At 42.4% G+C, this 16,238-nt stretch overlaps 1 protein-coding gene across 2 annotated transcripts in view; it reads left to right on the top strand.

The window, feature by feature from the left end:
• The window catches only part of slc9a1a (solute carrier family 9 member A1a), a 47,938-nt gene extending 32,545 nt beyond the window's left edge, over nt 1–15,393 (top strand). Inside the window, exons 6-13 of one of the 2 annotated variants that reach the window (XR_002472501.2) lie at nt 1,478–1,567; nt 3,523–3,593; nt 4,375–4,551; nt 4,878–5,001; nt 5,551–5,652; nt 7,241–7,322; nt 8,464–10,790; nt 10,838–15,393. Coding sequence is in view for 1 of the 2 variants with exons in the window: in XM_021595261.2 (XP_021450936.1) it covers nt 1,478–1,567; nt 3,523–3,593; nt 4,375–4,551; nt 4,878–5,001; nt 5,551–5,652; nt 7,241–7,322; nt 8,464–8,783 (966 nt within the window). In the remaining variant the exon portion in view is untranslated. Of the gene's footprint in view, nt 1–1,477; nt 1,568–3,522; nt 3,594–4,374; nt 4,552–4,877; nt 5,002–5,550; nt 5,653–7,240; nt 7,323–8,463 lie in introns of both variants that reach the window. The other variant, XM_021595261.2, reaches the window with a different exon arrangement.
• Nucleotides 15,394–16,238: the final 845 nt, after the last annotated feature.

Consider the following 16,238-nt stretch of genomic DNA (forward strand, 5'->3'; position numbering starts at 1 on the left):
TCATCGGTAGACTCTCTCCGCACTGTTTCACATGATTCTTACGCAGGTGGTTAAAGAGGTTAGTGGTGTTTGAGCCTGTCGTCGGGACCGGCCTGCGGCATATTTTGCAGAGGACTGTTTTCTAGTCCGTACCAGACTTTTCATACCCAAACCACGTCCATGCGACCGAAGTAGCCCCTGTTTTAGGTACGAGCTCCGTGTCTCCGTGCTCTGTGTCACATTCACTCCCCTCCACATTTGTTTGTGTTGCAAATTTCCTTCCACACGCAAAGCGACGTCCAATTGACGAAAAATAGTGATTTCCGACACAACGAAATAAACTATAATAATAATATTAAACGACAGACGTTTTTCTACCGTCACACGATATATATCGCCATATCGCCCAGCCCTAATAGGAAGTTGACTATATTACAGAGTGCTTTTGGGTCAAAATGGGTTGCTTTGCTGCTACATTGTGCTGTTGCTCTCTTGTCCCTAGTATATTTTAAGGCCTAAAGTGTTCAATGATTTTCATGGTTTGTTGGCACCCATTGCTACTGTATGCTAGTGTGACAAAAGGTCACTGGAGCTACTACTTTGAAACAAACACACACACACACACAAACACACACACACACACACGCTGTCCGTTTGAAGCTCTGCGCGTCAGATATTCCCCAGTCCTGCAGAGCAAACTCATATTACAGTGAAGCTGTTGATGCATGCTGAAGCAGTAGGACACTCGACATCTGGCAGAGTATCCCCAAAATGGCAGCTACTAAAATAAAGCCTTCTATAAGCCTTTTGTGAAACAAATGTCTTCAGTGAATGACTTATTCATTTTTCACTCAGCGCTGGCAGTCTGGGATGGATTGGGTGTGTGCGTGCGTGCTAGCAGGGGTATTATTTAAGGGCCAGAGTCTGTTGTCATCCACTTAGGGTATAATAGTTAACCAGATATACTTAATCTCCTTATGAGAGAGAGAATGATACGCTAAAGCCTACACACACGGACACACGGACACACACACACACGGACACACACAGTGGAACAGGATGAAAGAGATTGATAGAACCAGTATGCCAAATGGTATTGTAACCAGCCCTGAGAAATCCTTTTCCCTCAGTCGTGGATGGAACGGCCTCGTGCACAAACCACCAACCGCCTGCGCATAACTTCATTTAAATGCAAATGTTGCTTGACTGTCTAAATACACAAAATGGAAACAGAATACAGTAGCTGTGGAAATAAATGACATGAAAGTCGCCCCTCAGCCAGTGCTTCTCTGTGTAGTGACTTTGAGGAAAGGAACAGAGTAAACACCATGCACACTAATGGAAGGTGTTGAAATGGACATTACAGGCTTCTCTTGGGTCACTGGTGTCGCGTAGATTTTAAAGATGGACATTTTATAATTTGTGCGTCAGGATCACAAATGTTACCTTAGTAACCTCTCCCTTCTCTCTCTCTCTCTCCTCCTCCTCACCCTCGCAGGGCATGACTATCAAACCCCTGGTGGACCTGTTGGCCGTGAAGAAGAAGCAGGAGGCCAAGCGCTCCATCAATGAGGAGATCCACACCCAGGTGACCTTTAAACCCCGTCAACCCCCTCACATCCAGGCCTCTCCTTCTCTAACCTCTCCTCTAGCCTGACCACCCATCAGACAAGTTCATTTCCTCCTGGGAAATAGTAAGAGTGATGATATTTTAGGATCCAAATGGCAAAACTGATCCTAGATCTGCACTGCTACTCTGAGACACTTTTATAAATACAGGCCCACAGGCCCTGGTCAGGTTATGACATTTTCAGTACAAGAGCAAGAAACTCACTGAAGCTGCACTGCAAGGCTGGTGTTGTTCACTGTAATTGTAGCTTGTCCTGTAAAATGGGCTATTGCGTTAATGGCTGTGGTTAAATGAATGATTTGGTTATTTCAATCTGAGGAATGTCCATTTGACTTTGAAATGAAGTATCTGTCCAGATTACAGTACTGTCATTACATGTACAAATCTGTCGTTCTGCCCCTGAACAGGCAGTTAACCCACTGTTCCTAGGCCATCATTGAAAATAAGAATTTGTTCTTAACTGACTTGCCTAGTTAAATAAAGGTAAAATAAAATAAATAAATGTTGAGTGCAAAATATTTCTCTGCACTTCCCCCCTATCTGCCATTAATGGAATGATCTTCTTCTCATGTATTTTGTCTTGCTGACATTGCCTTGCTGGGTGGTTTTAATAATGGAACGCAGCCTTCCCCTGCTTCCTCTTAACTCCGACTAATTAAACGTCCTGCATTGCTCCGTGGCTCCCAATGGACCATCCTCTCATTCTCCACTGTCTCCACTGACTCATCCACCATGGTTGCCAGATTGGCAAGTGAAATCCCCCTGCGTAGGCCGAGCTTCCTCTGATGCTACTGATCATTCTCGCTCTGCCCTGGAGTGACCTCTGAGCAGCATGGCACACCGTCACTCGGCAGCTCCTGTTGCTAATAATAGCCACAGAATAACGGCACGTACTGTACACACACACACACACACACAGTGTCTCAACGGGGCTCTGTTGGTTCTCTGGTGCACAGAGGAGCGATGAGTCACCGGCGCTCTAGGCTAGATGCCCTGGTTAGCAGCTTATAGCTTCTTCTCCAATGTAAATGGCAGTGATGAAAATAAACAGAGCGGTTCTAGGACTCCTGGAGTACATCGGGAGTGGATGAGGGTGTCTTAAGAGCCCGGTGGAGTCCCTCAAGGCTTTAATGTCAGAACCATTGTGTGTGGTCTCACAAATTGCTCAGTAGGTTGTTTTGATGAATGGATATTTGAGGTTGCAGTTGTTTTACTTTAGAAAGTCTATCTCTTGCCTAGTTGGCACCAGGGGCTGACCCTGACGCACTGTGTGTCACCTTGCCTGAGGCTTTCATTATAATATTACCATCTATTGTGAGAAATTGTGAAGTTTTCTTCTACCAGAGGTAGAACTAATGCAGAAACGACTGTCAGGAAAGTCCCTTCGCTGCCCGAAAATATTGCTATGCACGTCGATTTTCGATGCGAATTGAAATAAATTCAGTGGCACGACCAAACTGCGTGTTCCCATAGCAACTCTGCATGTCAAACTGTCCCTGTGCAGAACTGTCACAGCAGTGGCCGTAATCAAAATACAGGAACAAAACTGACCACCGACTGAACGTCCTCTGTCGGTGCCTATTTCTCTGCTTCAATCTGTGAGTGTGATGGACATCATCTAGGGCTAATGCTCTCTCTATTGGCCAGATTGAGGCCAATTCCTGTTGCAATGCAACATAATCTCCGTGGGGAAAAGGCTACTTAAGGGATAATCCAAAAATGACAAAATGGTGGCCTGTGTGATGTGGAAAATATACTATTTACATGTAATAGAAACACAAAAATTAGTAACAGATTAGGCTTGGTTACGCTTTTCACTTCACCTTTTTAAAAAGCATTTCAAATATCTGCTTCTCTTGTTGGTTAGCGCAGATCCAATATTTGGACGTAAACATTGTTTTCTCCCCTTCTAGTTCCTGGACCATCTGCTGACTGGCATTGAAGACATCTGTGGACACTACGGCCATCATCACTGGAAAGACAAGTACGTAGCATGGACTTAAAAGGTCACGGTGACGAGCGCTGTATATATTTTATTCACTGTATTAAAAAACATTTGATTACCTCTTAGGTTGAAGATCCTTAACCGTGACTTTCTATTAACTTTCTATTACACAGTCCAGTCATCTGTTTGTGGTCTATTGCCTTCTGTTTGACTTTAACAAAGATCCCAAGGCTAACTCCGCAACGTGGCGGTGAAGCTGCGATCCACCAGGCGTTGGCAGTAGCACCTTAAGTGGATTATCATTCAGAACCGATGGTTGTCCTTCAATGAAACCGTCCTGAACCCAATAATGTTTTTATGTGGCAGTTACTCTCTCAAGAGAACCACGTGTAAGATTTGTTCAGACAGCTCTGTAAGCCGATTTCTTTTGTATCACCCGACAGTTGTCATATTTCACTTTCAGATCCAGTTCCCAGACAGACTTTAGAGCTTTGCGATAACTGTCTAACTGGATCGATCTCTAGTGTAGAATCCCTCCTTGGATTTAGAGCATTATGATGAAAATGACTGGGCTCATCCTACAGCGGTCTGTTTTCACAATGTGTGTTCCTGCCAGTGACAGCACTGTCTCCAATGTTGTGTGTGTGTGTGTGCTCTACTCATATTCAAGAGCTTTTCATCAATTAACCTTTATAAGGGTTTAATGAGGCTGGTAATGGCTGTGTAATATAGAGGGGCAAGAAATGGAGGCAATGGGATAAAAAGGCTCCAAGGTTGACTTGTTTTCTTGTCTCTCTCGATCTCCCTCTCTCCCCTTCAGGCTAAACCGCTTCAACAAGAAGTACATAAAGAAGTGCCTGATAGCGGGCGAGCGCTACAAGGAGCCGCAGCTCATCGCCTTCTACCACAAGATGGAGTTCAAGCAGGCCATCGAGCTAGTGGAGAGCGGCGGGGGCGTCAAGCTGCCCTCCGCCATGCCCTCGCAGGTCTCCATGCAGTGAGTGCTCCCTCTTTCCCCCTCCAGCTCCTTTTAGCTCACCAGCTCTACACTTGATAGCCATTTCCACATTGTTGCATTAGCCTATATCCTCGCAAGCCCGTGTGTGTGTCGAGTGCCAGAGAGGTTTGAAGGTCAAGAGGCTGAACTAGCAATTACTTCCTGTAAATAACTGGTATGGGAGAAAGTGGCTGAAATCTTTCTTGTGGGTGTTACAGGAAGTAATTTCTAAGTGAGTTAGAGCTTGGTAATGGCCAAAAACAACCATAGTTATCCGTAGAGCCACAGTCAACATGTCTCTTGTTTTTCTCCTTCCTCTCTCCCAGGAACATCCAGCCCAAGAAGCTGCCGCCCGCTGTAGCAGAGCGGGCCCTGCCTCAGTTCACCAAGGGCCGTGAGGAGGAGATCCGAAAGATCCTCAGGAGTAACCTGCAGAAGACCCGCCAGAGGGTGAGCGCTGATATAGGATCAGATTTCCCCCTCTGCTAATCTGAGGGGTAACATTAGGAGGGCAACTGCAAAGCTGATCTCGGATCCGTTTTTTCTCGATTTGGAGTTTGCTCTCAGCAACTAATGTAGGAATTCAGATGCTCACTCTGTTTGTGAAGAGAGAAGACAATTTTACATATTATAATTATGCCATTTATCCATAGGGTCTCAGTCATGCTTGCATACATCACATTGCTTTGTTTGCCATTTCCTCATTAGTATTGTCAAACGTTAAATCTCTTAAGATTATAGTACTAAAGTAGATATAAGCCTGCATCATCATGAATACAAGTGTGCATTGTTGCTGTGTGGTCCTAGCTTAGACCTCCCTGTCCCGTGGTGCGAGTTGAATGAATGTGTTTAGTCTCTCCTCCTCCCAGATGCGCTCCTACAACAGATCCACTCTGGTGCCTGAAAAGTGCATTATTATTATTATTATTATAGTGTGATCCTAGCTCTATAGCATTCCTGTCCCATAGTGTGTGTTGTGTGTGTCGTCTCTCCCTCCAGCTGCGCTCCTACAACCGACACACTCTCGTGGCTGATCCTTTCGAGGATGGATGGAACGACTTCCTCCTGAAGAAGCAGAGGATGATCGAGCTAGAGAAGAAGGTAAGACTAGCAGACTCTCCTGGCCTGGTTAAACCAGATTGAACACTGTGTTCACCATTGTCGTGCTCACTTAGTCTGGAATTCCACTAATTCAGTTCAATAGAACTATATTTATCCCCTCAAAGGCAAACAAAACATAAATAGACAGATACAAGGGATCCTCCCCAAAATAACAAACAGCCTATTTTCTGAAAGAGGGTGGATTAAGGATGGAAGCCCACATGGCCAAACTCTGCTCTTTTGGATTTGGTCAAAACATTTATTCTACTGGATGAAACAATGAAATGTAGCAAAATCCGTTTTGGAAGCCATGCTAAGCCTCCCCCAGACATAGACAGAACTTCAACAGACAACCAGACACAAAGTTCTCTCATTACTCACAGTTGTAAACTTTTTTTAAAAACAATCCCCCCCCCCCCCCCCCCGACACAATCAGATCCTAATTAATTTATGCAGCTTTGTGGCCCGAAGGCCAGCTTGCATTTAATCCGTCTCTAATTATGTAATGAAAATGGAAGCAACATCTTGATTAAATAGAACTGTTTGATTAAAAAGGACACTGTGGGCCGAGGACACTGTAGAGTGAGGACACTAGACTGAGGACTCTGCAGATCCTAGCAGAATAGTTCATTTTGGAAATGAAGTAACATTTGAATTGAATATAACTTTTTAAAAGGACACTGTAGAGTGAGGACACTGTAGACTGAGGACACTGCAGATCCTAGCAGAATTGTTCATTTTGGAAATGAAGTAACATTTGAATTGAATATAACTTTTTAAAAGGACACTGTGGGCCGAGGACACTGTAGACTGAGGACACTAGACTGAGGACTCTGCAGATCCTAGCAGAATTGTTCATTTTGGAAATGAAGTAACATTTGAATTGAATATAACTTTTTAAAAGGACACTGTAGACTGAGGACACTGTAGACTGAGGACACTGTAGACTGAGGACTCTGCAGATCCTAGCAGAATTGTTCATTTTGGAAATGAAGTAACATTTGAATTGAATATAACTTTTTAAAAGGACACTGTGGGCCGAGGACACTGTAGACTGAGGACACTAGACTGAGGACTCTGCAGATCCTAGCAGAATTGTTCATTTTGGAAATGAAGTAACAATTGAATTGAATATAACTTTTTAAAAGGACACTGTGGGCCGAGGACACTGTAGACTGAGGACACTGTAGACTGAGGACTCTGCAGATCCTAGCAGAATTGTTCATTTTGGAAATGAAGTAACATTTGAATTGAATATAACTTTTTAAAAGGACACTGTAGAGTGGAGGAAAACGCTGATCCCAACAGACCGGTTAAACACAATTTACTGACCTGTCAAACTTTAATAGCACTTTTGTATTCAAGATTTCTGTATTGCTGACCTCACTAAAAGAATTTCCATTAAAACGGACAATGAAGTATCCTATTGTATCGTAAATAATATGGCTGTATGGCACTATGCTTTCATCTAAAGTGACTGGCAGTCGCCGACAACTCATATACAGTATTCACTACGTGCGTCTGATGCGGGAATCGAACTCACAACCCTTGTATATTGAAAGGGTTGCTTGTGTGTGCGTGTGAACAGATGACAGAGATGAGTAACTACCTCACGGTCCCTGCCGCACCTCCCGACTCCCCCACCATGTGCAGAGCCAGACTGGCCTCGGGTGAGTCCATCCTACACCCACATCACACCCTGACACTCCCTTTTTTTACACTTTCGTGCCGACCTCTACCATTACTGGTCTGGCGCTGATATTTCTATTCAAATGGTCCTTTCCCGCATGGTTCCAGGAACTATGGTGGTTGTGTAACCAGGTTGGCTTGGTAGTGTGAATCAACAGGAAAGATGATGGAAACGGACTTGTTCCATCTCAGACCTTTTTGGGCACCTTTGCATTTTATCACTTCAAATGATTTTTAAGAGTTATGAGTCGAATGGAATGCAATTTGCTTCAAATGTAGTGTACTTAGTTTGGCAAGATTGTTCCAGTTAATAACGTTGAAATGGCTGACAGTGTTGCTATCTACAGAATGCACGATTACATTACTCTGTTATGCAGTAGGCCGCTCCACCTTTTATTGTATTTCTACTGGAAATGGCTTTGCATGTGTAAGTTGGCATGTAAAGCAGCTTTGCGCTTGGTTTTTATTTTAGACAGTGATTTCAAAGCTGAAAAGGCAGGGGCCAAAGTCATTCCAGGTATGTAGTACAGTTCCAGTGAGTGTAGAAGGTGATGGGCTGTGGCGGCCAATAGCCTCGGCTACAAACTTACTGTATATGCATGTAACTGTTGCTTGTTTCCATTTGTAAATGCAATATGCATGATTCTAGCGTGCATTTTTCATGTGGTTGACACGATCAGGTTACGGAATGATCCAGCACCACAGTTGTGGTGTAATTGTTTGTGATTGATACATTTAAAAAAGTGTAATGTGAGTGTTTTTGTGAATGTGTATTGTATATCTATTTTTGTTCTGGGAACAGTTTAAGTATTTGTTCTAGTCGGGGTTGGCCAACCCTAGTCGTAGAGAGGCACAGTGTGTGAGCTGCTGTTCTAGCCCAGCTCAACACTAGCACTCCTGATTTTACTAAACAAGCCATGCCATGACTCTGTGGAACAGTCACAAATACAGATGTATGGAACAAACATACACCTGACGTGTAGAATAGGAATTACGTAAGCTCTATTCATTTCTATCTGCGACGTTACACAGCGTTTGCCTACTCAACGTGCGCTCGGGTTGGCCTCCCCTGTTTGGAGTAATGTACCATGCGCTAACCCTTTCCTTGCCTGCCCCGCGCAGACCCCAACGCCTTCTACAACATCAAGGCGTCTTCAGAAGGCGTCCCCACCATCCAGGTGGACCTCGCCTCCCCCCAGTCCCCGGACTCTGTCAACATGCTGAACGAGTTCTCCAAGCGGGGTGCCAAGGACCAGGGCCTGGGTCAGAGGGAGGTTGCCACCCGGGATGAGGACCAAGGCCTGATGATGAAGCCGTCCTCAGCCGGGAAAGAGGAGAAGGGAGAGGAAGAGGGGGGAAACAAGAACCCAGGGCTGATGAGGTGTCTGAGTGACCCGGGCCCTAGTAATGAGGACGAGGAGGATGAACCATTCCTTCCCTAAAAAAACAACTAGCTCCACCCATTGTGAGGAATAGGGAGGGGCCTGGTTGCAGCAGCTCCTCCCCCTGAGCGGGGCACTACAGGGGAAAGGTCCGCCTCCTTTCACTCCACCAACACCTCATTTGAGTTTGCTATCCCATTGGTTGAGGAACCAAAAAGCCAAAACTGTTAAGGACTTAGGACATAACTTGTTTTATGAACCAAAAGAGAAAAGGAGACTAAATAGCCATCTTTTTTCAATAGTTGTCATTGCTCTTTTTTCATTTTTTAAGTGATAGGAAGGCAATCGCCGCCTTGGGTGATCTTGGGTTTGGTGGGAATTAGCCCGAATGACGGGGGAACATAATTATGCGTTACCAAAGTTTTGGACTGGTGACAAAGTTTCACATTTGTTTTCATAACGTTTACGATTGTTCTTCTACTTTCAAGAAAAGTTAGCCTTATTTTTTTTTTGTCAAACACAGAAACTCCTTTTCACTTGGTGCATTTGATCACACAATTAACTGCTTGTTTTGAATGTCAGGGTTAATATGAGACTGTTGTTTATGTGGTTGTCTTTTGTCATCGTTTGTCATTCAGTTGGTCAGAGTTCTACTCGGCGTACTCCTTGCTGTACACTGGATGTACTTCACGCTGGATGTAATGTTTTCACTGTGCTAATCTCGACGGACCTCTCTCTTCACCACCTCGCCTATGGAGACCCTAAGGCAAGCGCAGGCTTGGAAATGTTGAGATGCAAACCTGGCATCGCCGCTTCAAGCGTCGCCTCTATTTTAATCGAACGTACGAAATCGGCAGCATCACCAAGACGTGTATGCTGTGCAGTATAAGCTCATTTACATAAAAGAAGGATTGTGATGCAACACCAAGAGATTTGTTGATCTTGAATGGACTTAACTCCCCTATATATAAGCCAATCCCTAAAATCACACCAAATACTGTTATCCTCCTGACACCCAGACAAAAAAGGTTTTGTAATGTCTTAATTTTGTTTTGAGTTCAAATCATTTACTAAGACAAATTTGTACGTGCGCTGTAGTGGACATAAAGAAACAGTTGATAGTAAATATGAAAAATGTATATTACAGTAAATGGGTACAGTAGGTAAACATATTTGTCACATCATGTGGTCCTCTACAGAGGACATTTTATAAACAAGCTCTTATTTAAATGTGGGGAAAATGATTACACTGCTCTGAAAACCAAATTATTTCTAAGATATTTACTCGAAGCAATTTGAATATCAAACTCACAAATTATAATTACACACACTTATCTTCTTACCACAACATATGCTAATTGTGTTGGCAGCCATTTTGAAACCCCAGGAAGAGAAAGTTATCCACTCATGTGATATCATTGAAAAACCCAGAATGTCCTCTCAGGTACAACAGGACTTAATACAATGGCATGTTAAAGAGTGTGTACAAAAATGAATTGGTGGGTCTCAGGAGGATATGTTCCCTTTAAGAAAATGCTCTAGTATGGGCCATTTCAGAACCATTTTGTGGTGTTTTCTCCGTATTCTCTTGCCGGTAGTCACATCTTACAATTCATCTTACGGGTTTGATCTATTCTTTACTCTCTTGCACCTTATTTACATCAGCTGTTTTGACATTTTTAAAAGACCCTGTTGCCAGTTTAACGTTCCCCATTGGTTCTTAGCCCTCCCCTTTTGAAAATGTAGTGTTCAATAGACATTTGGGGTTTTAGGCGTCGCTGTAAAGGAGGGGACTATGGATCTTTATCGTCCAACCACCTCAATGGCCAATAATATATAATTCATTTAACCTTCATTTATCCAGGCGAGTCTATTAAAAACAAATTCTTACACTCGGACTACACCGGCTGTGCATGCGTCCACCATCGCGCGTATGTTAAGTTTTTGTCGATCCACACCAGACGTGACCATGACACGCAGGTTAAAATATCAAAACTAACTATGTTCATTTGGGGCAAGTCGAAACACGAAACATTCACGGACATTTAGCCAGCTAGCTCTTGCTAGGTAATTTGTCCTAGGAGATGGACATTTAGCCAGCTAGCTCTTGCTAGGTAGTTTGTCCTAGGAGATGGACATTTAGCCAGCTAGCTCTTGCTAGGTAGTTTGTCCTAGGAGATGGACATCGGGTTGTTATTTTACCTGACATGCATATGGTCCTATTATTAGCTGGTTCTTTGTAGAACTTTTGACCCGGAGTGTTTCTCTACTCCGACGTCTAATCCATAGATGAGAAAGGGAAACCTAGTTAGTTTTTAGTTCGTTATCTTTAGTGAATCTCTCCTCGTTTTGTCTCTCAAGCTTTCGCGTGGGTTTGTGTCTTCCTGATATCCAATGAGGAGGGGAATTGCAGCGCGACTCTAATAGAACAAAGTTGTATTTTAGCTCTTGGCTACGCAGACCCTTCGTCACACCAGCGAGCACCACATGGCCGGTGAATGATGGCCTGGAGATACAGGCTTGAGGACATGGGCAAAACTAGCTATTCAATGCAGTATATTGGTGTAAAATGTGCATAGCGATTATTTTGATTATAACCATTTTTAATTGAACGACGCCCTTTAAAGCAAATGCCATGCTGTAATGTCGACGCAAACGAAGAGGTCATCGCTCCTCTGCTAACATTGAGGTCTATAACCATCACGGGCAGTGCGCTAGCTAGTTGTAAGCAAATTCACACCCGAACGCAAGAGCCAACACCTATTCTGCTCGCACGACAGCATAAAGCTAATCTAGGATTTGCGTAAGACTATGAAAACCTTGACGTGTACAGTATATGGTTGTATAGGTATTATGTATACAGTACATTACTTCTCTTTTCTACACAAAGCCATAAGATCAAAAGGAACAATTGAATAATTGATTTGATTTTGATTTCAAAAGACTGCTAGCTGTATTGTCAATGTGATTACTGTCGCTCATCAATCTGAACATCAAGGGGAAATTCAACCACTTTTAGGTGCAAAGTACATTGCACCTAACATTGATTCAATAGCATAGCAACCCCTCAACCCACCTACTGTACAACCATCTTAGATTTGTAGCGTGAGTGACAACTTTAGCGGGAGTCTGTAACTGTCTCAACTAGAGAAGCCTAAGATGTCCAAGACCGTGGCCTAGTTTGCTGGTTGTCACCTTCCTCTCTGACCTCCGTGTATTGTCACTTTACGCCCATAAAGAGAGCGAGCGAGAGAGTCTTGTTACAGCTGAGGAGAGGAGGGAGGAGAGAGGGGTGTCTCCTTACAGCTTAGGGGAGGAGAGGGAGGGAGAGGTGCATGGTGGTTACTGAGGTTACGGTAGAGAGGCGAACATGAGGACGGGGTGACAACGTAATGGCGTGCTTCTAAGAAACTGTGGCCACTCGTGCACATAAAGTACTACATTGTGTGTGTGTGTGTGCGTGGTGTTCTCCTTTCATGTCCCCATTCCCTCACATGGGCATTGCAGTGGCGGATACTTGTAGGTTGAGTCCAGGAAGGTAAAATAGATCTTCACTGAAACCAAATTTAATGAATGATATGTTGAAATGTCAGAGCTTGTTGTCAAGGACAGGCTGCTTCGGCTGTGAGAGTTAGACGAGGACAAGGTGTTATTGATCAGAGAGGGGTTTAAAATGAAGCTTTACGTAAGGCTTGACATTTGATACTTCCCTGGCAGATTTTTCTCTCCATTGTATTGTTATTTAAACGACCAGAAATGTAGTGTAGTATGAACATGACATTTACAAGGGTTCCGAAACAGGTTCTGTAAGTGCAGCCATAGAAAGTCAACGTTAGCTTGGCAACTAGCCTTTTTTTTGAATTAGCCTTCGTGCTAGTGGAAGAGCAGTTTACCTCAACGCTTTCCCATCGCACTGTTATTTGGCCACCACTTAAAGACCGTCAATGGTTTCCTGCTGGAAAGGAGGAACTACTGTTATCATGAGTGTTCTGAAGACCGATCTTTACATTTATACTGAACAAAAATATAAATGCAACATGCAACAATTTCTAAGATTTTACTGAGTTTCAGTTCATATAAGGAAATCAGTCAATTGAAAGCAATTCATTAGGCTCTAATCTATGGATTTCACATGACTGGGAATACAGATAACTTTAAAAAATGGGCCTCAGGAATTTGTATTTTTTTTGAGCATTCAAAATGCCATTGATAAAATGCAATTGTGTTCGTTGTCCGTAGCTTATGCCTGCCCATATCAGAACCCCACCAACACCATGGGACATTCTCTTCACAACATTGTCGTCAGCAAACCACTACATATGATGTGTGGTTGTGAGGCTGGTTGGACGTACTGACAAATTCTCTAAAACGACATTGGAGGTGGGTTATGGTAGAGAAATTAACATTCAATTCTCTGGCAAAAGCTCTGGTGGACATTCCTGCAGTCAGCATGACAATTGCACACTCCCTCAACTTGAGACATCTGTGGCATTGTTGTGTGACAAAACTGCACATTTTAGAGTGGCCTTTTATTGTCCCCTGCACAAGGTGCACTTGTAATGAGCATGCTGTTTAATCAGCATCTTGATATGCCATACCTATCAGGTGGATGGATTATCTTGGCAAAGGAGAAATGCTCACTAACAGGGATGTAAACAGATTTGTACACAATCTTTGGCGAAATAACCTTTTTGTGTGTATATAACATTTCTGGGATCTTTTATTTCAGCTCATAAGACATTGGACCAACACTTTACATGTTGCGTTTATATTTTTGTTCAGTGTAGTTGCCCGGTGCATGTAGGCTATCTTAAAATCAAAGTCAGGGTGTTTCTCACCCAACCATATTGTGCACCAATGGTTTAAACACAGGCATCGTTATGTTTTCGTTCCTTGCAGACAACTAAATCTCAAGCCATACAACCTGTCTAGGGACTTTAATATTAATTGGTGTATGACAATGCTATGTCTGTCACGTTGCAGCAGCCTTTGTTCAATATTTCCTGTAAGGAAGGAAGGTGAACATTTATAAGTGGCTTCAATGTCTTGCTTCACTGATTTCCTTAATTGTTCAAATGCAAATTCATTTTTGTTTCCTTTCTCAGCTCCACGCTGAATAATTTTTCACATTTAATGGATTGTTGAAGCTATGTCTGTATAAATTCTCTGGCCTCGTTTGGAAGTGGGTTCATGGAATCGCAAGGAGGAGCGTTACCCAGGACTAAGTTTGGCCATGCTTGTGGTTCTGTCTGCGTTTATTTGCATTTGTATAATTGCTGCTACATGTGTTTTTTTCCATTCGGTTCACATGCTTTATTTGGGATCCTTTGGTTTGTATTTCTTCATGTGTTCTATGATGTGTTAATGTGCTTCTTTTGGGTTAATTTGCTTTATATTGCTTCTAGTACTTTATATTCGGTTCACATGCTTTACTTGGTTTCATACACTTTTTTTTTTTACATTGGCTCCATGTGCTTTATATTGCTTCATGTGCTTGACATGGGTCTATGTGCTTTTTAAAGTCACTCCATCTTATGGTTGGCTACCTTACTGGAACCGAACCAGACTGACATTAAGAGACCAAACGCTTCTTTCATCTGAACTAGTGTCGTTACAAAATGATCGTTCTCCTTGCATTGATAGGTTGGAGCACTTAGATCATGGGTATAAAAACAACCTCGATAGGACTATGATGGTTGACGATCTGTCAGAAGGTCATGTTTATTATGGCCTGACCAGTTACTGGCTGTACTGTAAAAGAGCTTGTTTTCTTTTCTCCTGCTGAGAATGGACAGGTGGTTGGACTTGAATAATTATTCCACAGTCATCATTTGCATATGTCCAAAGGAATTTGATTGTCAAAAAAAAAAAATATTTCTCAGTGATCTCACTCCTGACGTGCACATGTAGATATAACATCTTAATTAAACATACTGCAGCCTGGAACATTATAAGCGATCAACAAAGCAGAGCAATGTATGTAGACTTCCTTTCCTTACCTCTGAGTCTGTAACAATTTGCCACACCATATTGATAAAAGCACTTTAACCGATACCTTTAACTCAAATCAGTCACGTTAAAGCAAGGAGCAATAAGAAGGGGTATTTTGTTCACACAGGCTTTGCATGGCTAGTGTAACACGGGATGTATGTGTGGCATTAATAGTTTACGGTAAGGTCAGGTACGAATTTGGATCCGTCTATGCCACACGCAAGACAGAGATGCAGTCTAACTTTGACTTAAATCAGACTAGGATGAATGCTTTTCTTCGTGAATTCCCTTGCTCTACTACAGATGGCGTCCACAGCATGGCGATTGTATTTCCCACCAGCCACTCATCTTTTTTTTGTGTTTTTTTTCTTTCTTCTCGTAGATCTGTTTTAATGTCGGCTAATTGATCTCCAGTGATTTGCAATGTGTACTTCGCAATAATACAAATATTTTATTTTCTATACAAGTGAATTCAATTCTATAAGTCAATATGTTATATAAATATATAATGTTACTGTAAAATATCAAACTGTATGGAAAAATGACACTAGTGACAACTGCACTGTATTGTTGGTTAGCCTAGCTTAAGCATTCCAAACCTTGGATTACGAAAACAAACTAATGCAGTAATGTTGAAATGAAACGATATACCAAATTAAAGTTGTAATTTATCAAAATATATGTTTCTCTGATACAATGTTTCTTTCTGCAATATAATTACTATTGATTCTCCAGTAAAAGTAGGCCTAATTTGCGGACTAAAGTTGTTGTCGTGCGCAGCGCCATGACGCGCCTTGCATTGAATCCCGGCCAACGTACGCCACAACTACAGTACCAGTCAAAAGTTTGGACACACCTACTCATTCAATGTTTTTTCTTTATTTAATATAATAATAGGGAGAGTAGCAACAATGCTGAACTTTCTCCAGTTGTAGACAATTTGTCTTACCATGGACTGATGAACATCAAGGCTTTTAGAGATACTTTTGTAACCCTTTCCAGCTTTATGTAAGTCAACAATTCTTAATCTTGGGTCTTCTGAGATCTCTTTAGTTCGAGGCATGGTTCACATCAGGCAATGCTTCTTGTGAATATCAAACTCAAATTGTGAGTTTTTAAAATATTTTTTATAAGGCAAGGTAGCAACCAACCTCTCCAATCTCGTCTCATTGATTGGACTCCAGGTTAGCCGACTCCTGACTCCAATTAGCTTTTGGAGAAGTCATTAGCCTAGGAGTTCACATACTTTTTTTTGTTTGTTTTAAATGATGTATTCAATATAGACAATAAAAATACAATTTGTGTGTTATTAGTTTAAGCACACTGTTTGTCTATTGTTGTTACTTAGATGAAGATCAGATCAAATCTTATGACCAATTCATGCAGAAATCCAGGTAATTCCAAAGGGTTCACATACCTTTTACTCCCACTTCACTTCTGTATACTTTCCCAGTACATTATTAACATGTCATTCTTAATCTTTGCAGAAGGGGGAGTGATGTACCATCATATTACAGCAAACCT

Source organism: Oncorhynchus mykiss, chromosome 3 (genome assembly GCF_013265735.2).
Source record: "Oncorhynchus mykiss isolate Arlee chromosome 3, USDA_OmykA_1.1, whole genome shotgun sequence".
Lineage (NCBI taxonomy): Eukaryota > Metazoa > Chordata > Actinopteri > Salmoniformes > Salmonidae > Oncorhynchus > Oncorhynchus mykiss.